The following is a 24206-nucleotide window of genomic DNA, read 5'->3' as shown; positions in this document are numbered from 1 at the left end:
CAGTGCATATGGTCATATTAGCTACAGAGAATGGCCTTACTTTCCACATTTAATGCCACCAGGTGATTAGCACACATACTACACAAAAACACATGCTATGGTTTATTTGCAATTGGCTGCCACTGAGAATTTTTCAAAATCCATTTAACATTAAGAAAAAAAGAAAAAAAAAAAACAAATGGGCCATTGGTTTTATACTAAAACTTTATTATTCCATATCCATGGGCTCAGAAAGTAGTGTCCAGTGATCCTAGTGGTACATGAAGCACTTATGTACGTCGCTCTGGATAAGGGCGTCTGCCAAATGCTGTAAATGTAAATGTAAATGTAAATGTAAATGAAGCATACCTATGGAGTCTGACAATTTGTCTGTCTGTCTGTCTGTCTGTCTGTCTGTCTGTCTGTCTGTCTGTCTGTCTATAAACCAAAACAACATTGAATTTTGAATACACATGTCAAGTCAATTATATTTCTAAAGCCAGTACAACAGTGAAACTCTATATAAATAAAAGCACCTGTCTAGATACAGTGTTTTAAGATAATAGCGAGACTAAGAGAGACAGATGGGCACAAAAAAGCAGACAGAGACAAACAGAGTAAGACTCTACAGACTTTGTTTCTTGATCCGAAAAGGGAAATTGCATCATATCACAATGTCTCGCTGCTCCTGAAGTCATACAATGCTGCTAGTTACTCATGTCTCCAAGTATTCCTCTAAAAGACTTCACTGAATTTGACATAAGAACATCCTTTAAGATGGGTTTAAGGATTCCCATAAATGATAAAATGTCAGGAATTAAACAAATGAAGCAGTTTTTAACAGGGGCTTGTAAATTTTGGTGGGGGAGGATAACATTAATAATGACACAGCCTCAAATAAACTAAGCTGAGTTTAAGTGATTTATATATGCAGTACATATATATATATATATATATATATATATATATATATATATATATATATATATATATATATATATATATCTTTGTTCAACTGTGTTCAATACAGCAGATGAGTTTGCCAAATTTCCAGCCGAACTACATCTCTAAAAAAAATAATAAAAATACCTGAAAATAGCTGCCTAAAATGGAAATGTAAGACATAGTTTCACATGCATTTCTAATATCCCCTTTTCTTCCCCAAATCTTTGCCATATACATATTATTGGGCGATATAAAAAAAAAAGACACACTGTCTGCATTTACGATATCTCTTTGTTCATGGTAATATATTCGATTTTTTTAAAAATTGCTATTAAACAATGTCTTGGCAGAGCAAATTATTTCTAAAATAGCCCATTGAAAAAAACATGACCTTGACAAACCTTTCATTAATCGTTCTCTGGTCCTCTGCTCCTCCTTCACTGCAAATGTTCACAGGGTGATCATGGAATAAAGTGATTACTGCCTCACTAGACCTCTATTAGTGCTTGTTACAGCTCTAATTCTTATTCTACGGAGCAAAATGGGCAGAACTGGTGCACTAATATGTAGTTGATATAAACGATATAAACAGTTTACATAAATGTCCGTAACAATAATTTAATTCTTCTGAAATCAATAAAACATTTACAATAAGCGTGTGATGATGTGTTCTGTAGAAAAAAAAAACCTTTCTAGGGCTATCCCTTAAAAAAAAAAAATGCAACCCTGTTTCTTCTCTAGTTCCTCCAGGTTTAACCAACAGAGATGATAGAAAGGGGAAGATCTTGTTGATGATAGAAAGGGGAAGATCTTGTTACATAAAATGTTTTTATGTAAACACACTTTCTCTGACATTAACTTGACCTATACACAAACACACACACACACACACACACACACACACACACACACACACACACACACACACACACACACACACACTTTCTCATGCTCAAGAGATGGAACAAAAGCATGTCAATGTAATGGCAATATTGGAATTTCAAACCAGCCAAACAGCTCCTTTATCACAATTAAAACAGACCCACAACTGCTAATTAGATTAACTTTCCATGTTTAAAGGTTTACAAGACCATAAAGGCCATGTCATGGAAAACTGATGGCATGTGTTACACCCCTACTGGTAGGGTCTAGGAAAGGGGAACAGTAATAATGAGGTGGCTGATGGTAGTGTGGACTGAATATGGTGGAACCGAGCACACACAGAGACGGGGGGTGGGTCAGAGGGAATGCAAGTAAGGGAGACCAAACTGACAGATGGCCTCAGGACACAATCTAGGACTGTGGTAAACAGAAATATGTGACTCCTGATATAATCAAAGTCCAGCCATTTCATCATTACTATTCTCAACTGTTAGAAACATTTGCAACAGAATGTTTTTCCCAGGAAATGTCCTGGATTTACCGCGACCCTGATCACACGAATGTGCTTGCTGAAGTTAAATATGAGAGAGAGAGAGAGAGAGAGAGAGAGAGAGAGAGAGAGAGAGAGAGAGAGAGAGAGAGAGAGAGAGAGAGAATGGAAAATACTAAAATATTGTTTCATAGTAACAGTAGTCATAGTCTTCAGAAAACATCTATCCTAATAAGAAGAAATGATATGGTAAAAAGTTTAGTTCTGAAAACAATGGAGTGTTTTGCCAAAACAACATTTTTATCTAATTAGATTTTGGCTGATTTCTGGAGTTTAGCCACAGCGACATCAAGTTTTCCCAGACAGCCTCAGAAATGTTAGTTTCACTCACCATACAAAAGACCATGCACTTTGTCTGGAACCATTCATTTAAAATTCAAGTGAAACTAGGATTGCACAGCCTCCAGTCCTTTTCAACCCCATACCGAGCTGCATTATAGCATTAAAGAGATTCTGTTTATGCGCTGATATGCTGATCTGAGTCAAGTTTGAGTTTGTTTATGAGGAGAACTTTACCGTGCACTGATGACAAAACATCACTGTGAGAATCTGATGTTTGTCATAGTGCAAAAAAGATAAAGAGAGAAATCCGGGACTGCAGAGTTGAATTATTTAGCAGTATAGCACTAAAGATGTGACTGTTCCCATGTTAATGAAACATTACAGTATTAGAATAACTTAGCACTTCTGTATTTCTGGACTGGAAAGAAAATGTTTAGAAATTTCTGCTTCAACTCTTAGGGTTTACTTCTGCAATTTGACCCAAAAAATGCACTGTTTAATTTAAATTAATTTAAATCCACCCTGTTGCTTGATTTTCAAATTTGCACTACAGATGCAGATTTTTCTCTCCAAAGAGAAATAAATGTTATAAGCAGCAAATTAAATGTAATGCCATTTGACTGAAATAGTCTCTTGACAGTAATTTTACCACTTAGATCATGCAACTAGAAGTAAACTAGCTGGCAAAAAATGTGGTCTTTCATTAAATAAAAGAAAAACAGCATGACTTCTGAACACAGCACTTTTCACACAGAAGTGAGTGACAGTGAGGTATCATTAACAAAGAGAATGAAAGGGAAAAAACATGAGCTTGGATATTCAAAGATGCATTTACCACAGACACACAGACTCAAACAGCAGAATGTAGTTAAACTGACTCAATGGAAGATATACTTACAATCTTGCAACAATTTGAACAACGCAGATCATATAAAAAGACTAAAAGGTTGAGAATACAGGCAAGATGTTCTTATAAAATTCTCATTAGATCAGGTTAAATTTAGGATTAGGTTAAGTTAGGATATGGTCTGATGTGACATTTCATATAAACTGTATTCGTATCAGTGTCAATTCAGTCACTTTTGCTTCTTATATTTTGTATAAATGCTGCACGAAGCACAACATAAATCTGTCAAGACAACACTAATAATGACACTCCTATTTTATTATCTGGTAAGTTTCAGCTATAATTTTCAGCTGTCGCAGAACCTGTGCCCTTCCAGTCCTCCCTGACAGAACCGGACCCTGATATTGTCTTCTTTTCTTGCAGCTCATTTGTCTCCGATTTTGACTTCTGAGATGCTTTTCTGTTCACTGTGTTTTAAAAGAGTGACTGTTTTAGTTGCTATAGCATTCCAGTCATTTCACACTAGCCTGGTCTACCTCCTCTTACCTCTCTCATCAAGAAAAACTTCTGCCTGTTGATAAACTTGCTGCTGATAAACATGACAAACCCCAGGAGATAAGCAGTTTCTGAAATACTCAAACCAGCCCGTCTGGCACTAGCATACACGACACTCTCGGTCACATTTTTTTCCTCATTGTAATGTTTATTGTGAACATTAACTGATTCCTGTTTCTCTCTGATTCTATTCATTGTGCTAACGCCACGCAAGATGTATGTATATACTACTATATACTATACTATACTATATATACTATATATACTATACTATACTATATACTGTATATACCCCCACCTTTTGCAGCAATTACAACCTGGCAGACCTAAGGCATTCTAGCTGTCCATTTTTCTTATAACCTGATGAGATTCCTTCCATGCTTCTTGGAGCATCACTCACAAGATGGATTGGCTTAACGGAGTCTTCCTCCGTACCATATGGCCAAGCTGCTCCCACAACAGCTCAATAGGGTTCAGATCCAGAGACTGTGCTCGACATACATTTAGAACTCCGGCTGACTGCTTAGTCTTCAAATATTGCTGACACATTTTTCCAAAAACATTTTTGAGGTGTGTTTTGGGTCAATATTCTGTTGTAGGATGAAATTGGCCCCAATCAAGTGCTGTCCACAGGGCACGGCATGGTGTTGCAAAATCTTGTGATAGCTTTCTTTCCTCAAGGTCCCTTCTAATCTGTACAAATCTCCTATTTTACCACCTCCAAAGCACCCTAGACCACCACGCTACCTCCACCATGCTTGACTGAAGGTATTGAACATTCCAGCATCTTTTCATTTGTTCTGCATCTCATAAATGTTCTTCTGTTTGGTCCGAAGACCTCAAACTTGGACTCATCTGTCCACAACACCTTGTTCCAGTCTTCCAGGGTCTAATGTCTGTGCTCTTTTGCCCATCTCAGTCTTTTGTTTTTATTGGCCAGTCTGAGATATGGCTTTTTCTTGTCTCCAGTTTTGACTTCTGAAATGCTTTTCCAGCATCCTAAAGTCTCCTCTTCATTGTTGATGCTGACACTGATGTTTGAAGGATACTATTTACGGCAGCTGCCAGTTGAGGACCTGTGAGGCGTCTTTGTCTTAAACTACACACTCTGAGATATTTGTCTTCTTGCACAGTTGTGCATCAGGGGCTCCCACTCCTTTTTCTGTCCTTGTTAGAGCCATTTTGCTCTGGTCTCTAAAGGGAGTAGTTAACAGTTACTTTAACACAATTTCTTGCATTGAGCAGCTTTCCTTTCTAAGGACAACAAAAGACTGACGGGTTTCTAATGAAAGTTCTTTCATTCAGTCCATTTTGACCCTGTAAACAAACAAACAACGGCTGATGTTCAGATACTAATCTAACCTAAAGAATGCCATGCTCCCTTGTTTGCTCCATTAGTACAACGGGTTCTCAGCTGTGCAACACAATTGCAAAATTGTATTTATATCATCAATTAGCCATATAAAATGATTAACTTGAATTAGCAGCCATACCAGGAGATTGATGCAGAGGACTGACGATTGTTAACGATTGGCCTGTATGCAAAAATGTAGATCATTCATTAAAAATCACAAATGTTAATTGTTTGTGAAATGCATAAAACTGTCTGTGAATTGCATGAAAATGTGAAATGAAGATCACATTTTATGATTTGCTATAGTTATAATACTTAACTTTTCCAGGACATTATTATATGTATTATACATGCTTAGAGCCAGTGTAAAATAATTGTGTATGGATTCATTTTGAAATGATCTTTACAGCTGACTTCAGCTTTGGGTCATTTTCAGGGCTCTGTTTCAGAGCTGTGTGTTTGGTTAATGCTTACAATTTACTGACTACTCAAACAGAGGCTCTGCAAATTAGGTACCATTAGTAAGGCTATTAGTAAAACAATATTCTATCCATTAGTTTATGGCAGAATGAATGGTGTAATATTTGACTCTCTCTCTCTCTCTCTCTCTCTCTCTCTCTCTCTCTCTCTCTCTCTCTCTCTCTCTCTCTCTCTTAATTTTACTGTATTATCTTATTATCTGTGTTACTGAATTGTCTAAGCATTACAGAGAGGCAATTGGTGTCCAGAATCAGTAAAACAGTGACCAAATATCTTTGTATCTTATGATATCAATATTCTTTGCATTTTGCAAATATTAATGCCTGGTGATGACCATCTAACATGAACTAAATTACATTTTATGTACGGATGATGTAATTCAAAGACATATATCAAAAATAGACCACTATCGCCATCTTCAGTTCAGAACATATATTGCAAATAGTTCATTACTATATATATAGTGTAAAGTATATATATATATATATATATATATATATATATATATATATATATATATATATATATATATATATATATACTTTACACAGTTTAACCTGAAGTGAAATGTATTTTTCTGACTGTCCATGACACAAAATGTAATTGAATACAAATAGAATAAGTGCAATAGCACAAGCAAAAATGTTATACACATTTAAATACTGTTCTTTTAACCGAGATACAGCCTGCAAAAGGTTTTGTGACTATCATAGGATGCATCTCTCTTGTTCTTCGGCAATTTTTAAAGCAAAAATGTTACTGAGCATTTCCTTTGGCCTTAGTTCAATGGCTATAAAGATTTTGTTCAGGAAAGTCGTTTATATGGATATGTCCATATTAAAAGCACTATTCAAATAAAATCTAGTTTAATTGAATTTTACATCCTTAAAATCTATAGCTTAGTGCTTAGCTTTTATGACATGATTCAGCTACTGGGACAAGCCTTCATGAATACATGTGTTGGAGGGAATTAGCTTGAGAATCTTCTATTCCCTTAACCTCATTACTCAATGTAATGAAGCTGCCTAAATCATCTCATTAGTAATTACTCATTCTCTAATCCAGTGTCTGGACCCCTTGTGTGTCTATGAACCCCTTGTGATTCACCCTATAATTGCTTAGGGCTCTTTGAGATATACATAAAGTATTGATTATATAAAAAAAGATATATATATATATATATATATAGATAGATAGATAGATAGATAGATAGATAGATAGATAGATAGATAGATAGATAGATAGATAGATAGATAGATAGATAGATAGATAGATAGATAGATATATATATGTATATATATATTATATAAAAGACAGTAGTGAGAGCAGCTCTGCTGTATGGATTAGAGACTGTAGCAGTGAGGAAAAGACAGGAGGCAGAGATGGTGGTAGCAGAGATGAGGATGTCGAGGTTCTCTTTAGGAGTGACGAGGATGGACAGGATTAGGAACGAGCACATCAGAGGGATGGCTCAGGTTGGCTGTTTTGGGGACAAGGTCAGAAAGGATAGACTGAGATGGTTTGGACATGTACAGAGGAGGGAGATGGTTATATTGGTAGAAGGATATTGGAGATGGAGCTGCCAGGTAAGAGGTCAAGAGGAAGGCCAAAGAGGAGATATACTGTATGGATGTGTTAAATGAGGACATGAAGGTAAATGGTGAGAGAGTAGTGGATGCCGAGGATAGAGTTAGGTGGAAACTGATGATTCGTGATGAAAAGCAGAAAGAAGAAGAAGAAGAATCCTAATTCATATAAATTAGAATTGATATAATAAAATGGGCAATGACATTAGCCAAGACCATTGCATATTACCACTGCTACAAACCCGTGCTCTAAACTCACTGGATCTTGTTATCACCTTTGCCAATTATTTCTTTTACTTCCTTATTGCTGAATGGGGAAAATGGCTTCATACCATAGCACCTATCCGTAAAATACTGTCAAACTATATAGTCAAATACTAAACTAGTTATCTAAACCCTGAAATGCCTGTAATGGCTTTATGTTATGTGGGGTATTTACATTTCAATGTACAACATATACATCCCAAGATACATTTCAATAATCAAGTTAATACATTCATGTGCAGTTACTGAAATATTTATTTATTCTTAATTCTTTCTCTTTTTTTAACTTCTTATGTTGAACTATTGTCTGGTGTTATGTTTAAATGCCCTTGTTGCTTTCTAAGAGTTGCCCTACTAAATTTTATTGTATTGTATACTAGGAACAATAAAACATCTCTTATCTATATCCTATAGCCTGGATAATGCAGGAAACCTAGCTGCTTTTACAACCTGCTAAACCAGTTCCAGAGTATGCCAGAGTTATGTACATGCTCTCATGTAGGATTCTATGTGACAAATAAATCATTTCAGAAGTAAATATGTGCTTATGTGTCGAAAACATGTGTTGCATTTTAAGCTTAAGGAAAGACACTCTATCTGGTTTCTAGTTAAAATAACAAGCTGTTGTTTTTTTGTGTTTGTTTGGGGGTTTTTTTTAATTAAAGAAGAATATGTCTATTGCTGTCATAATATAGTGATACATGCTGTTATTGGGAAATAATCCCAATAGGGTTTCACCACATCACACCACTCTAGATTTTGACAAATGAATTAAATCTCAGTCAATGTAGTGTATGAGTCCAACTGCATGTGGTTGTGCATTTGTATTCTATGCCATTTATTCATTAACCTTAGGTATGGCTTACCTTTAAAAAAAAGTGGGCATGGCCCAGTGCACAGAGCAACTGGTGTTACAGCTCTGTGGTTTCACTTTTTCTTTGAGCACGTTGATATATAAATAGATTCTCACATTTCTGTGGGAATTACAGTATGGGTTGTGAGGGAAGCGTCATGGACGCCTCTGATAACGAATATGACTCTACATGGGACGATAAGAATGACGAACATTTCAGCATGACACCGGTAAATGTTTACTTGTCCAGCAAAACTTCTTTTTAAGCTGTTAATAGAATACTTGTTTTATAGTAAGATAACGAAAGTACAGAGAGCACTTTACATAAGGTGTGGTCCAGGAGAAGTTGGACTGGAATTTAGAGCTGTGCTTTGGTGCAAATATTACAGACATTTCATGCGTGATCATGTGGTTTGTTGTTTGTTGATTGTTGTTACATGCTTATATAAAAATAATATAGTCTAATATGCTGAAGAAGCATTAGAACAAAACAAATCCATTACCTGTGTGATTAAATACAACCACAAGAAAAATAAAATCACTATAGGAAACGTCCATCACGTGTACATTTCCTTTAATGATTATAAACCTATTAAGAAAAATGAGCTTCAGCTAACAGATGCTATTATAAGTACTGTTAAGTAATGATAACGGGAGTATGAATTTGTAGCTTAACTGACCAATAAAAAGAATCTTGGAACTCATGAAGAATTCAAGTTTGACTTCAATTCATTTAAAATTTTTCGATCGTATAGGTACATAAGCAGCAGACATGGAGAGCACACAGAAACCTGGAGGCTGCACGGGACATGCAAAACTACAGGCGTAGATGTCGAGTAAGTTTAACAGCCATCATAGCCCTCAGTCCCAGTCCTATTGAACAGAGGTTACCTGCATATCCCGGGCATCGCAATGTTGGTATATTTTTGTGTTTTCTGCATTAATGTTTTGTTTGTTTTTATCCAATAGTACATCAGATATGCTTATATGGTACATGGTCAAGTGAGTATTCCTTTATTTACTCTTTCAACAGAACTGTGCTTCAAGGAAAATTGCTTTAAAATCATCATTAATCATTATTGTTTCATTTTTGCAGGATCATCATTTCCATAATCTTCATTTTTATCAAAATAAAATTCCCTCTCACCCTGATGGTATAGCATGCATATTTAGCAAATTGATGAATCTACTAATTGCAGTTATACCCTTTTTAATAATAGATTATTTTCCGCTGCCATTTTAATTAGTTAGTTTGTTTTTTCCCAGGTGTAAATATTGAAGATTTTCACACTAAATGGTTTGGTGATTACACAAGGCTGGAAAATGTGCATTCCTACATTCAGTGGTAAGTAAATACTAATATTAAAATCTTATAGGCTGTAATGTTTATACAACAGTTTACTAATCTAAGTAGTGGTGTTCCCAGCAAGCTTGTATTTATTATAATCTTCAGACAAAAAGATAGAAAGAAGGCAATTCCACTGAGTGCACCAATAATTGCTGAATTATAATTTTTACCATTTTATACCGTTATAAAGGTTGTTTCCGACTCAAGAGCCAGGGGTAAATTATAGTGCACATGTCCTTACCCCAACAGAAATCGGGGTAGGCAAATTTTTATTATGGTATTTATAAGCTCTTGTTATTTGTTTTGATATTTATAGTAATTTTGATTTCTAACAGTTTGTTATTTTCTCTTTAAATTGTTTGCAGTAGATGCAAAAAAATGCAATTGCAATAAAACATGGTAGATTTCTATATTGTAAATCATAAAAGGTTATGATTTTTAGTACAAAATTAAAGCCGAACTGACAAAACTATATTTTTCAGTTCTAGGAGAGTGTTTATATAGAATTATATGGCAAAGAGTCATATACCAACCACCATGACAACACCAGATATGAAGGCTAAATATTAACAGATATTTAAAACAAACTAAATGAGTGTTTTATTTTTCAGCATTTCCATAAGGATATGATGGTAAAGAAAAGACTGTTAAAGTCTTACAAGCTCATGTTGGACTTTTACGGAATAGAGCTTGTCAATGAGAAAACTGGAGAGGTGAAACGTGCACAAAACTGGAGAGAACGATTTGAAAACCTAAACAGGTGAATGCTGTCTTCTGTTTCTAGGTAATGTATCTATGTTGTGTGATGAAATCCTGAGTGCTTATTTGTCTTTTTGTGTTTAATGTAACAGAAACACGCACAACAATCTTCGCATCACCCGCATCCTAAAGTGCCTTGGTTTACTGGACTTTAGTCACTATCAAGCACCGCTGGTTCACTTCTTCCTTAAGGAGACTCTGGAGCATGACACACTTCCCCGAGTAAAGCAGAGCGCTCTGGACTACTTTATATTTGCAGTTCTGGACAAGCGTCAACGAAAAGATCTGATCAGATTTGCCTTCTGGTATTTTGAGCCAAAAGAGAAATTTGTGTGGTGTCCTAGAAGGATTCAAAGAAATTTTTTGAAAGAAATGACACAAAAGAAACATCCTTCCCATTCACAGGCTTGTACAAGAAGGGAAGAAACGCACCACCAATATGGTTATAGAAAACAGCAGACAGCGGACTTCCATAGAAGTCAAAATAGTACAAGGAACAAGGGCACAAAGTGCAGGATGAAGAAAAATAGATCCTAGAAATCTCACACAAACTATACTGTATAACAGAGCTCAGAGTCGTAGACAGAACCAGAACAGTGTGGCCAGGATGGACTTGGTCTTTTAATTATCGCAGCAAAACAACTCAACAATCTCAAAAGTATACAGTATAAAGTGAAAAGTCATTTATTTCAGGTGGTATTTATTTGCTTAACACACTGTTAAACTAATGTTTGTTAACATTAATTCATGTTTTTTCTTTTTTTTCCCATTCATTATCCCGTGTTCAACAGCAGTCATGTACAATAAATGGATTATTTAGAGTTACAATCAAACCACCATGCTTTGATGCAATGGGAAAAAAACTTTTATGGTTATTTACATTTAAAGTTTTTTGTAGTTTTGTAGTTTTATGTAATTGCAGTGCAATTTTAGTCATAACAAGTCTTTATATATATTGTTCTGTATCATTGTGGTTCTCATTGTATCTTAAAATGAGAAGTAAATGAGAAAAAAGAAGAAAATGAGAAAAAAATATATACATAGATTGATTAAAATGTGTTTATGAATCACTTCTACATGATTTTCCACAATATTTGTACAAACTGAAAAATATTGACTATTGCACCTTTAATTTGAAGGTAACTGGAAATATCTGGACTCAAAAGTCGGGAAATAAAGTTCACAATTGGGGGGGGGATAAAATACTGAAATTGTGACCATCTTTAACTACAGTATTTTTATTTATTTATTTATTTTTGTAGTATTTCTGAAACATTCATAAACAATTTAAACCTTTAAACAAACATAAACAAATACTTTTACTTCCTGGTAAAACCGAGTATAGAAAACGTGAGCCTAAAAAGTCACGTGACACGTGTAATAAACATAACACTTTGACACTTTTTTCAAAAAACTTTTTTACACACACACACACACACACACACACACACACACACACACACACACACACACACACACACACACACACACACACACTTACTTAGAGAAGATCTAATGCTTGATAATACATTTCCATCCTTGTTTCCCTTTATTTTGGTAGGGATTCTTTTTTTAGCCCCAGTGTAAGCAATGCGTAAATAAACGTTGGTGCATGAAGAGCTTTTACTTTCGCTTTCCCCGAAAAGTAAAGTATGGGTGTGTTTCGGTGTGTTGTTAAACTGCTGTACCAGTCACTGCTGTTTCTTTTTAGACTTCCTCGTCCTGTTTTCGGCTTTATTCCGTGGCTGTTCGGCGCTTTGGTTAAATTTGGCAGGTCTGAGATACAGGATCGTGCTATGGACTATTATGAGGAATATGACTCGACATGGGAAGAAGACAATGGCTATGAGGACACTGGAGAGGTAAAACTGCAAGGTTATATTATGAGTAATATTACTGATACACACCGGTGTTTTGTTTCCTTTTCCTTAAATGTACATATATATAAATCAATTAATCCATCAATTAACAAAATGGAAAGTAAATGAACAGATAAGAAATCCACGCTTTGCCTACAAAAGAGCATCGATTATTTCACAAAGTTTTTGAAGGAATATCCAAACTAACTCTTCCAGTACCCTTTCTACATTCTTCTCTATGCTTAAGATAGTTCTTAATGACATTGGCTGTATGTTTGTACTCATTGTCCTGCTGTAGAATAAAATTTGGGGTCATTCAGACTCCTCCCTGGAGGTATTGCATGATGGATCTGCATGTATTTTTCAGCATTGAGGACACCATTAATCCTGATCAAATCTCCAGTTTGCAGAAATGCAGCCCCAAACTTGCAAGGAACCTCCTCCATTCTTTAATGTTGCCTGCACACACATTTTTTGCACTCTCCAGTAATTCAGCAAACAACCTGCCTGCAAATATTTTATATTATATTTTATATATTATATTTTATAACTCACCAGGCCAGAGCACCTGCTGCCAAGTTCCTTTTTTCTTGCATATTTGAGTCTTGTTTTCACGTCGGCTGAATGGCTTTTTGGCCGCAATTCTTCCATGACTTCTCCAGACTGTAGATGGGTCCCACTGGTTTCCTCAGTTCTTTGCTGAGGGCATTGCTGGACATCTTCCGACGTCAAAGGGAAATGTTCATGATGTGTCTTTCATCTTCTGCATTAAGTTTCCTTGTCCAACCACTGTGTCTATGGTCCTCAATGTTGCCCATTTCATTGTGATTCTTCAAAACATCCTGAACAGCACAGTCTAAAAAAACCAGCCCTTGCTGATGCAGTATAACTACCTTGTGTCTTCTGTTTCAGATAATGTCTGTGTTTCATTCTACATATGAAATTGACGATCATTAGCACCTGCTTGGTATAATTGATTAGTCAATCCCTGACTTTGATCCTTCAAAATCCCTAATTTTGTGGAATTGTACAAAGAGTGCAAGTAGAAGAACTAATGCTAGTTTTAAGCCAAAGGGTATTACACCAAATACTGATTTGATTTCGGTTTATCTTCTGTTCGCTCACTTTGCATTTTGTAAATTGATAAAAATAAACAAATAAAATCTGTATTTTTGAAAGCCTTTTTACTTTACAGCATTTCTTCACACCTGCCTAAATAACTATTAATTAATTATATTATAAAATTATATTATTATATTAAATTATATTTATTATAAATATTAATAAATAACTATTAATAACTTTAGTTGGTTTTCACAACTTGTACTTTATATATATTTATGTACAGTTCCGATTATGTTGTTTATGTTGATTATGATTTAGCTATTCCTTAATAAAGTGGAGAATACTAGTGATTTTATTTGTATGCAGTGCTTAAATATTTTATATGTGGACCATTAATGCGTGTAAAACATGTTTTATTCATGTATTTTTGTGTGTTTGATATTTGTCTGCTAGTCTTTGTTCAAAACAACTAATGTGTAGTTTAATATTTTTATGACTACGGCATTTCAAATTTCAAAATTAACCATGAATATTGTTTCATTTTCTGTTACAGTGGTCAATTATTGCACACAGGAACACATATGCTGCAAAAGACATGCAAATCTTTAGACACAAGTCTAGGGTAAGTTGTGATGCACAACATATATAGTATGTTATGTATAGTATATAGTAGAGTTTTTAATATTTTTTTGTGATCCAAAGAAACCTGAACACAATTCAGTTATTCCCTCGGTGAACTGAGGATTTCCATGAGTTTTGCTTTGGATGGATGGATGGATGGATGGATGGATGGATACCATAACACTATTGAATTCTGATCACAACAAAAGCAGCATGATTCAGACTGTAGTTCATGCTAAAGACAAATACTAGTTTTATAGTATTGCACTTATTCTAATACATGATCATAAACCTTGTACATAATGTTTTCTATAAGACGATTTAGAATTTTTGGAAGCAGTCTCCAGTCTCGACGCTTTTTAGCATTCAAATTTAAAGGGAAAAGCTTCAAGACGGCTTTATTCTCTGTTACATGAAAATTTGTTTGCAAGAGTCAACGTATACACCAGTATTTCTAAGGTCCAACCCACAACGTCCTCATTATAATTATAAGCATCAGCTAAGTCTAATGTTGCACTTCGTGATGAGATACTAACCGACATAGATCATAGATATAATATAGATCATACTGATATAAATTATAGATAATGATAGTAGTATTTATAGCAGCTTCTGTACCAGTGACTGACAGAAATTCGGGTTCCGGATCAGAGTCTGCATCTTGTACATTATTCTAGATAGAACAACGTACAAAATTAATAAACGCTGTGTGTTTCATTTATACTGCAGGAAACCTCCGAAAAACTTAAAGACTGGACAGATGATATGAATGACGTGAGTATTATATTTTCTGTATGTTATCTTTTGTTTTAAAATACTGTCAGTGTTTTTTTTTATCTCATACATTTGTACCTCTTTAATAATGAGTTATCTGTACGATCTGTAATTGTTGAACCTGCAGGACAAAGACTTACCGAATTGGAAATTTTATACAAATAAGAAAAAGTTCAACCCTGATGGTACGTCACACATTCAATGACCGATGATATAGATACTAAATACAGATATTTAAATCTTTTCGATCAAAATAAAGATTTGTTCTTTGTCTTCAGGTGTGTACATTGATGATTTTCACGATTACTGGTTTGGTAATTATGACAATCTGGAATATGTGCACTCCTACATTCAATGGTAAATGTTTATATTACTACATTGTTGTTTCTTGGCAGTTTTTATATTCACTGATGTGAAGATTTCATGCAAACTAAAATGGGTTTCCTGTGTTTATCCTTTTATCCATGATCTGTATAAGTGTTACATTCAGACATTGCGCTAATTTCTTCACAGGTTGTTTCCAATTCAGGAGATGGGAATGAACTTTGCATCACGTGAACTAAGCCGAACAGAAATTAAGGTAAGTGCTGTAATATGTTTAAGAAATTGTGAACATTATGCCGTGTCATCCAACTAAACATGAAGAAAAGCTTATGAGGTATAAAATAAAAAAATCTAACATCTTTTGCAGCTGTTCCATGCAGATGAGGAGGTAAAGAAAAGACTGTTAAAGTCTTACAAGCTCATGTTGGACTTTTATGGAATAGAGCTTGTCAATGAGAAAACTGGAGAGGTGAAACGTGCACAAAACTGGAGAGAACGATTTAAAAACCTAAACAGGTGAATGCTGTCTTCTGTTTCTAGGTAATGTATCTATGTTGTGTGATGAAATCCTGAGTGCTTATTTGTCTTTTTGTGTTTAATGTAACAGAAACACACACAACAATCTTCGCATCACCCGCATCCTAAAGTGCCTTGGTTTACTGGGCTTTAGTCACTATCAAGCACCGCTGGTTCACTTCTTCCTTAAGGAGACTCTGGAGCATGACACACTTCCACGAGTAAAGCAGAGCGCTCTGGACTACTTTATATTTGCAGTTCTGGACAAGCGTCAACGAAAAGATCTGATCAGATTTGCCTTCTGGCATTTTTATCCAAAAGAGAAATTTGTGTGGTGTCCTAGAAGGATTTCTAATGCATTCTTAAAGGAAGAAGGGCCACCGAACCTCGAATTCAGTACTAGTCTTAGTGAAGTAGTGTCAAATGATTCGACCTCTCAGAGTGATGAGAATGAGCTGAAGAACAGCGGAGTACAAAATGAAGATGATATTGGAACAGGTGAAGGCACAAGTAATGATAAATGTCACAGCAGCGAAAGCAGAAATGATAAGAATGTGTCAGGTGTGTGTCAGGAGTCTGAAAAACCAGCGTTACCCACCCCTGGTGCAGAAAATATAAATATGACTAGCATTAATGAAAATAATGAAGCTCTGTCAGGATTTAATTCTCAGCATGACAGTCACACAACTTCAGAAAGTCAAGCTACAATCCAGAAGGATGACGGTGAAGCAAGAAATGAGAAAAACCCAAATTCTGAACAAAAAGCTGCAGAGAAATCAGATAAGAATGGTAGTGATTACGCTGAATCGTCTAAGCAGTCTGAGGTTCTGAGTGGTGATAAAAACTTTGGCAATAGCACAACCAGTTCGGAAAGCACTAATGAAAACATACAAACTGCAAATCACAGCACGGAAAGCGAGAACGCCGCAAAAGAAACACCTCTATCAGGGAGTGAGCAACAAGGTCAAGGAGACAAATTGGAGCAAGGCAATAAAGTTGAGTTAATATCAAAGGTTTCTGGAAACGATTCCAAAGAAAACGGTTCAGAAGAAAACCAGAAGAGTGGCAGTGAATCACCAGAAGACAGTGTGGCGACTGGACGTGGAACACACAATGAGGCAAATTCTGACGCACACTATGATGCAGATATGAATAGTCAAAAATATACTGAATCAGATGGAAGCATCGTGGGGAAACTGCAAGGAGGAGAACTGCAAAGCCAAGAAAATGCACTGAAAAGAACAGAAGAAGTAGGTGAGAAGAAAAAAGATGGAGTAAATCAATCTATGGAAGACAGTCCTATTGAGTTGAGTCCTAGCAATGCTGTCACATCAAACGATAATGAATATATGGACTCCGTAGATGTTAAGGATGGAAAGAACACTGAATCTGAACCAGCCATGGCTCCGGTTAGTGATGTTAACTCCTTTCAGGTTATTCCTGGTAAGGACACAGAGACAGGAGAGGGCAATGAAGAAAAGTCAGAAATCGGGGGTGTGAAAGATGGAGGAAATGAACAAGAGGTGAATATTGTTTGAGCAGAGATGTTTAAGAGATCATGTTTAAGGCTATAGGGTATGATATGATTGTTTATGATTTCAGTATTCCTTGTCAAAATTCGTGTTGGAGTCAGAGCCAATCTCAGGAACAGGTGGTAACGCACCCTGAATGGAACAATACAAATCTCATCTATTTTATTAATCTGAACAAGAAAAGGATTTATATTAATATAAGATTAATAGTTTTTAAAGTTAAAATCGTTTTCTTTTTTATGTGCTGTGGATTGCTGCAAATGTATTAAAACTAATAAGTGTAGACTATATAAATGATGTAGTAATTTTGATTTTGTCAGAGAATGTGTTTAATAAACGGCATAAATTAATGACTGTGTCTCTCTTCGATGTCCCATAATTTGAGGTAATTAAAAATGCCACCTAATTAGAAAAAGATTAGGACATAGGGGTCTGTCGTGCTGTGCTTGATTCCTATCAGGGCTCAGAGATTGTATTAAATAAACAGCATGATACTGTAGTGAGATGTTTGATCGTTTGATTTGCTAAAACATTATAATGTCATCAAGACTGATGAACAATATTGACTCTTTGATAAATATATTATTGGCACATTTGAATGAAATTTTAAAGGAAGCCAGATTACCAGTGATTCCAACTTTCTTGCCTCCACTTGTAGATTTAGGTGAAATGGAAAATGTTAGTGGCTAATTTATGTACTGATATGTGGAGTAAGATTTGTTAAGCTAACACACGTCAAGTTGATAGCTTGTCACTGGTAACTTTTACAAATAAAAATAAACTATTAATCCTGATATTATTAAATAATTTTACTCAAACATAATTATACACACACTACCCCTATCTATCACAGACACACAGGCATAGACTACATCATTGGGGGCTATTAGGTAATTGTTTAAAAAGGCCACTGGAAAAGGCCCAAATCAAAACCACAGAGGGATAATCACATATCAAGCAGGTTACGTGTGAGTAAGCACTGCAACGTGAGTAGCCGGTGGTCAATCACTGACTTAAACCTTCAGTAAATAGTCCAGTAGCCAGTGCTGTTTTAGGCCTTTAGCAAAGAGTCCAGCATTAGGCGCTTTATTAGCCCTTTAACAACAAGTCCAGCATTAGATGCTTTACTAGCCCTTTAACAAGTCCAGCATTAGATGCTTTACTAGCCCTTTAACAACAAGTCCAGCATTAGACGCTTTACTAGCCCTATAACAAGTCCAGCATTAGACGCTTTACTAGCCCTTTAACAACAAGTCCAGCATTTGACGCTTTACTAGCCCTTTAATAACAAGTCCAGCATTAGATGCTTTACTAGCCCTTTAATAACAAGTCCAGCATTAGATGCTTTACTAGCCCTTTAACAACAAGTCCAGCATTAGACGCTTTATTAGCCCTTTAACAACAAGTCAGCATTAGACGCTTTACTAGCCCTTTAATAACAAGTCCAGCATTAGATGCTTTACTAGCCCTTTAACAACAAGTCCAGCATTAGACGCTTTACTAGCCCTTTAACAACAAGTCCAGCATTAGACGCTTTACTAGCCCTTTAACAACAAGTCCAGCATTAGGCACTTTATTAGCACTTTAACAAAAAGTCCAGCATTAGACGCTTTATTAGCCCTTTAACAAACAGTCCAGCAGTCGGCGCTGTTTAGCACTTTAGCAAATAGTATAAATAAATAAATAAATAAATAAATAAATAAATAAATAAATAACATTATGCAGTCGGCGCTGCATATTAAGGAAAACAGATTTTTTTTTTTTTTTTTTTTTTTTAAAAAAACAACAATATCCAGACTCACCAATGCTGACATTTAAAGTGCTTTGAGGTAATTTGCAGGTTGCTTGTTAAGCTCATCGCGGCTATATATCAGTTGCATAGCAACGCTACAGCTACGTATACAGTAGATGTAAAAAAAAACTTCTCAAACTTCAATGAGGAGACCTCTGATGCCCCCTACTGGCTGAAGCCCAGAATGCTCAGAGTGCTTACTGAGAAGATTATACACTGAGATAATTAGTTTGCACTCTGAATAAAGTAAATCAATAATTTATTTAAAAAAAAGAAAGAAAGAAAGAAAGAAAGAAAGAAAGAAAGAAAGAAAGAAAGAAAGAAAGAAAGAAAGAAAGAAAAAAACGCAGTACAGAATTTACATCTTAAAAACTTTTAGTTTGATTTGATTTACTTTGATACATCACTGTCATATGATTGATGCTCTTGTGCATGCTGCCTTGATGAACTGTTTGGGATTAATTTGGGTTTCTTTGATAATATGTAGGCACATGGTTTGGCTGTTCTTAAATAAAAAGTGTTACAAAAAGACTTTTGCTTTCACTTTTAAAACAATGGGCGTGTTTCAATTTGTTTGTTTGACTTCCAGTTTGTTTTTATTAGACTTCCTTGTCCTCGCTACTTCTTCATGATTCTGAGCAGAGACTGGGCTTGACTATGGGTAACTCAGAGAGTAACTCTTTAACAGACTTTGACTCAACATGGGAAGATGAAGATTACTATGAGGACAGAACAAAGGTAAAATGACATGGTTTACTTACATTTATGCATGATGTAAATCAGGGGAAAGCAGGTACACTGAGGTGGTTACATGATGAAGCATTTATTTTCTAGCCTAAGAATTAAAAGTCCAAACTAATGCTACCGATTCCACACAGTGGAACTTCTAAAGTAACTTGACTCACACAAACACTATGCCAGCTAAATGACAGAAATAGTAAATAAACACACTCTCAGGCTGTGCTTTTCTATCTTTATACACTGAACACACACAGAAAACCCTCTGGAATTGGGTGTTTCACAGGGACAGACTAAAACTCATTAAAGTTAGGGTTAAAGTTAGGGTTAGGGTTGATGTGAAGTTTTCTTTAATGTAGAACTTCAAATAGAAACAAATAGCAAAACGTGTTAAAGAGTCGCCACAGTTGGTTGAGCTCGAAACTGCTGGTCTACTGTGTTCAAAACACTATCTGACATACATTAATGTTAAAACCAAATTAAATCTACATTTCTTTTTTAGTCCTCGGTGCAGTGGCCATGGAGTGCACAAAGGAACACAGATGCTGCAAAAGACATGCAAAACTACAGATACATGTGGCGGGTAAGTAGCAGTAGGCATCATATATACTGCCGGCTCTAAGATTTATTTTGGAATGGCATCCAGACACTCCGTGTACACTCATATATTCAATGGTAAAAAGTTATAAATCTACAGTCTTTTTAACAGACTATGGCAAAGCAATGCAACTTGAAATGCAACAATACATGAAAAATATAAGGATAACGTCATACACTCTCGTGTCCACAAGTATAGTGGGTGCAGTTTTCATAGCTGCAAGGTTTATTTTCTAAACCAGTGACTTAGGAATTTGTGCAACCCTATAACCCATAACTAGTCATCTGTCCTTGAATTCTGCTATATTTACATTAGAAGTTACACTGAGTGGAAAAACAGCATCTACATTTCATTTTCACTTTAGATCACCCGGTGTGATGATGTGACAGATCATGAGCTGGACGACGTGAGTATTACATTTGTCTATTTCCAGTGTTTATCACTTACACCTCTTTATTAATACTAATGTTTTTAATTGTAATATCTACAGGAAAAAGTCTTGTTGAATCTGTGGTTCTACCAAAATAAGATCCCTTTCGACCCTGATGGTGAAACACACTTTATAATCAGTAAATAAATAGACATTATACACAATCATATTCATATTATGAGGAGGACTGGCATTTGTTTTTGATCTTCAGGCATGCTCATTGATGATTTTCACATGCACTGGTTTGGTGATTACAACAGGCTAGAGCATGTGCACTACTACATTCAATGGTAAATATCTTAATGTGACAGTAAGTGTTTTTTGTCCAGCAAATCAACACTGGCTCTAATATTAATGAGTGGAATGAAACAAGGAACATTAAGGAATGGGATTTTTCCACAATCGCTGATGGTAATTCCAGCTACATGGCAAATCCCAGGTTATTCATTTATACATTAAGTCTAAAACTTTAGTGTTTGAGGTGTGAACATACAATGGTAATGGATTAAAATATTTTATGTTGCTTACTATACATTTCATATATTTCAGAGGTTGTAAACATTTCCCCACAGGCTATTTCCAACTCACGAGAAAGGAAGGAACGCATCACATGAGCTTAGCCCAGAAGCAATCAAGGTCAGTACTGAAGTATAATTAAAAATTATATACAATAGAAAATCTTTGTAGAATAGTTTTAGACCTTTGCTATGAAGAAAATAATGTATGAAACGTGCTGAAAAATCTTTTGCAGCTGTTCCGTAGGGACGAGCAGGTGAAGAAAAGATTGTTGACATCTTACAAGCTCATGTTGGACTTTTATGGCATAGAACTCATCAGTGAGGAAACTGGAGAAGTGAGACGAGCTACAAATTGGACAGAGCGATCTGCAAACCTAAATAGGTGCATATTGTTCTTCTTACTTTTTTTAATCTATACAAGAGAATTTAATTCTGTAGTTAATTTTTTTCCCTCCGTAAATATTACAGAAACACACACAACAATCTTCGCATCACCCGTATCCTTAAGTCCATGGGATTGCTGGGGTTTTCTCACTATCAAGCACCGCTGGTTCACTTCTTCCTTGTTGAGACTCTGGTGCAAGGCACACTTCCCCAAGTCAAGCAGAGCGCTCTGGACTACTTTATGTTCGCAGTTGTAGACAAGACTAAAAGAAAGGAGTTGATCAAATTTGCCTTGTGTTATTTTGAGCCAAAAGAGAAATTTGTATGGTGTCCTAAAAGCATTCAGAATCAATTTTTGAAGGAGCTTGAGTGTGCACATGAAGAATGGCTTGGAAATGCCAAGTAATTAACAGGGTTTAGAATGATCAAAAGGTTATAAAATCAAGATGAAACTGATACGTGCATAAAAATCTGCAGATAAGAATTATAGTTAAGTTATTTTGTCTACTGAAAAGACCAGTAGGTCAAAACAGAAGCCTCAGACTAACCTTTTAACAATAATTTAATAAAGATGCTCAGACATGCTTTTGACTCTGTATTTGTACTAAAATGATGACACCAGTGAAAATTGGCAAAAGCTTATTGCCAATTTTCACTGGTGTCATAATTTTAGTACAAATAAAGAGTCAAAAGCATGTCTGAGCCAGGCCCGGCTCCAGATATGAGATGAAAGGTGGGCCAAGTGATATTTCAGGTGGGCCGTTCGGATTGGGGTTGGGGACAATTGTTAGGGTTGTTTGTTATTGTTGTGTTTTCTTCATTTTTAATATTTTTTTGACCCCTTAACAGATCTTGTATCAATTAAGTAACTTTAGATTTGATAAATAGGGGCAATTCTTTTAAAATGACTATTACATCAACTAAAACAAACTTGTTACTTGAGTGAAGCATGAACTGTAAGAATTAGGTTTTGTTAAAAAAGGGGCAGTCCATCGGAAGCTGCAGATGAACTCAACTCATTCATTTCTCTGACCTCATTGCCGCAAATGGATGAGGAGGTGGTAGCTGTGTCCTGGAGAGCTAAAGTGGTTTTCTTTTGTCCTTTCGGAACAAGAAATCTGTACACGTTGTGTTTTATTAGGCTATACAGTACAGACCAAAAGTTTGGACACACCACCTTTTCAACAGGACAATGACCCCAAACACACCTCCAGGCTGTGTAAGGGCTATTTGACCATGAAGGAGAGTGATGGGGTGCTGCGCCAGATGACCTGGCCTCCAGTCACCGGACCTGAACCCAGTCGAGATGGTTTGGGGTGAGCTGGACCGCAGAGTGAAGGCAAAAGGGCCAACAAGTGCTAAGCATCTCTGGGAACTCCTTCAAGACTGTTGGAAGACCATTTCGGGTGACTACCTCTTGAAGCTCATCAAGAGAATGCCAAGTGTGTGCAAAGCCGTAATCAAAGCAAAATGTGGCTACTTTGAAGAACCTAGAATATGACATTTTCAGTTGTTTCAGACTTTTTTATGTACGTATATAATTCCACGTGTTTAACTCATAGTTTTGATGCCTTCAGTGTGAATCTACAATTTTCATAGTCATGAAAATAAAGAAAACTCTTTGAATGAGGTGTGTCCAAACTTTTAGTCTGTACTGTATATACAGCATTGTGTTAATCAAGTTCACTAACAGTTCTAATAAAGTTACTGTGACTGTCGTTTGTTGCTTTATTAGCACATCCGCTTACCTCAAAGGTTGCATGAATGTGAATGAATGAGCTAAGTCTGTCTGTCTAGGAGGGGGAAAAAAGGGGGTTGGGCAGAAATTAGAAAATAACGTATCTCGAGCTGAATTGAATAATCGCACCAATTTTGTGATTGGCTGTTATGTGGTATGGGGCCAGGGTGGGCCAAGCCTCTGATTGGGTGGGGCAGGCCCACTCTGGCCCCCCCGTGGAGCCAGGCCTGGTCTGAGCATCTATCAAATTATAAAATAAGCTTATAAATCAATAAAATGCAAAATACTAGTATTTTAGTAAATACAGGAGTAAATACTACCGAGCCCATGTAGGACAGGAAAGACAACACATTAAGACAAAGTAAGAGGACACGTCAACGACGACTGACGTAAAATCGTAATCTAGCTAATCACGTGGAAGATCTGTTCAGGACAAAGACAAAAGCTGGGCTTGTGAAAGACATAGGAACTGAAAGAGAATATCTAGAAAGTATTGTCCAACATACAAGAATCATAAACATTTATATTTGTTGGTTGATGAAAGGTTAAGAGATGTTTTTAAAGTGACTATTCATTCATAATTTGTTTATTTTACTTCATCCCACTAAAAGGTCAATGAAAAATTTAATTCTA

General features: G+C 35.8%; 3 protein-coding genes across 5 annotated transcripts; all 3 read left to right on the top strand.

Annotated features, from left to right (window-relative positions):
* Positions 1 to 7691: 7691 nt before the first annotated feature.
* Positions 7692 to 11956, top strand: LOC113661876 (opioid growth factor receptor-like protein 1). Its single transcript, XM_027176376.2, has 8 exons — positions 7692 to 8807; positions 9333 to 9413; positions 9547 to 9579; positions 9674 to 9731; positions 9844 to 9922; positions 10116 to 10182; positions 10537 to 10685; positions 10777 to 11956. The coding sequence occupies exons 1-8, from the start codon at positions 8715 to 8717 to the stop codon at positions 11219 to 11221; spliced, it is 1005 nt and encodes a 334-aa protein (XP_027032177.2). The 5' UTR covers positions 7692 to 8714; the 3' UTR covers positions 11222 to 11956.
* Positions 11957 to 12112: 156 nt separating this feature from the next.
* On the top strand, positions 12113 to 17725 carry LOC113661875 (opioid growth factor receptor-like protein 1). Of its 2 annotated transcripts, none has more exons than XM_027176375.2 (9): positions 12113 to 12241; positions 12396 to 12546; positions 14162 to 14230; positions 14959 to 15003; positions 15131 to 15188; positions 15282 to 15360; positions 15517 to 15583; positions 15695 to 15843; positions 15935 to 17725. In XM_027176375.2, the coding sequence occupies exons 2-9, from the start codon at positions 12481 to 12483 to the stop codon at positions 17379 to 17381; spliced, it is 1980 nt and encodes a 659-aa protein (XP_027032176.2). In that variant the 5' UTR covers positions 12113 to 12241; positions 12396 to 12480; the 3' UTR covers positions 17382 to 17725. The 2 variants fall into 2 exon arrangements, with proteins under 2 accessions (XP_027032176.2, XP_027032175.2); XM_027176374.2 differs by having other exon boundaries at positions 12185 to 12267.
* Positions 17726 to 19746: 2021 nt separating this feature from the next.
* Positions 19747 to 23105, top strand: LOC113661840 (opioid growth factor receptor-like). Of its 2 annotated transcripts, XM_027176311.2 has the most exons (8): positions 19747 to 19905; positions 20408 to 20488; positions 20868 to 20909; positions 20994 to 21051; positions 21145 to 21223; positions 21506 to 21569; positions 21685 to 21833; positions 21920 to 23105. In XM_027176311.2, exons 1-8 carry the CDS (start codon positions 19825 to 19827, stop codon positions 22239 to 22241), a joined length of 876 nt encoding a protein of 291 aa, XP_027032112.2. In that variant the 5' UTR covers positions 19747 to 19824; the 3' UTR covers positions 22242 to 23105. The 2 variants fall into 2 exon arrangements, with proteins under 2 accessions (XP_027032112.2, XP_027032113.2); XM_027176312.2 differs by lacking the exons at positions 20994 to 21051; positions 21145 to 21223 and adding an exon at positions 21263 to 21372.
* The last annotated feature ends 1101 nt before the right edge of the window (positions 23106 to 24206 follow it).

This window comes from Tachysurus fulvidraco, chromosome 2 (assembly GCF_022655615.1).
Source record: "Tachysurus fulvidraco isolate hzauxx_2018 chromosome 2, HZAU_PFXX_2.0, whole genome shotgun sequence".
Taxonomy (NCBI): domain Eukaryota; kingdom Metazoa; phylum Chordata; class Actinopteri; order Siluriformes; family Bagridae; genus Tachysurus; species Tachysurus fulvidraco.
This window is presented reverse-complemented; position numbering and strand designations above follow the sequence as displayed.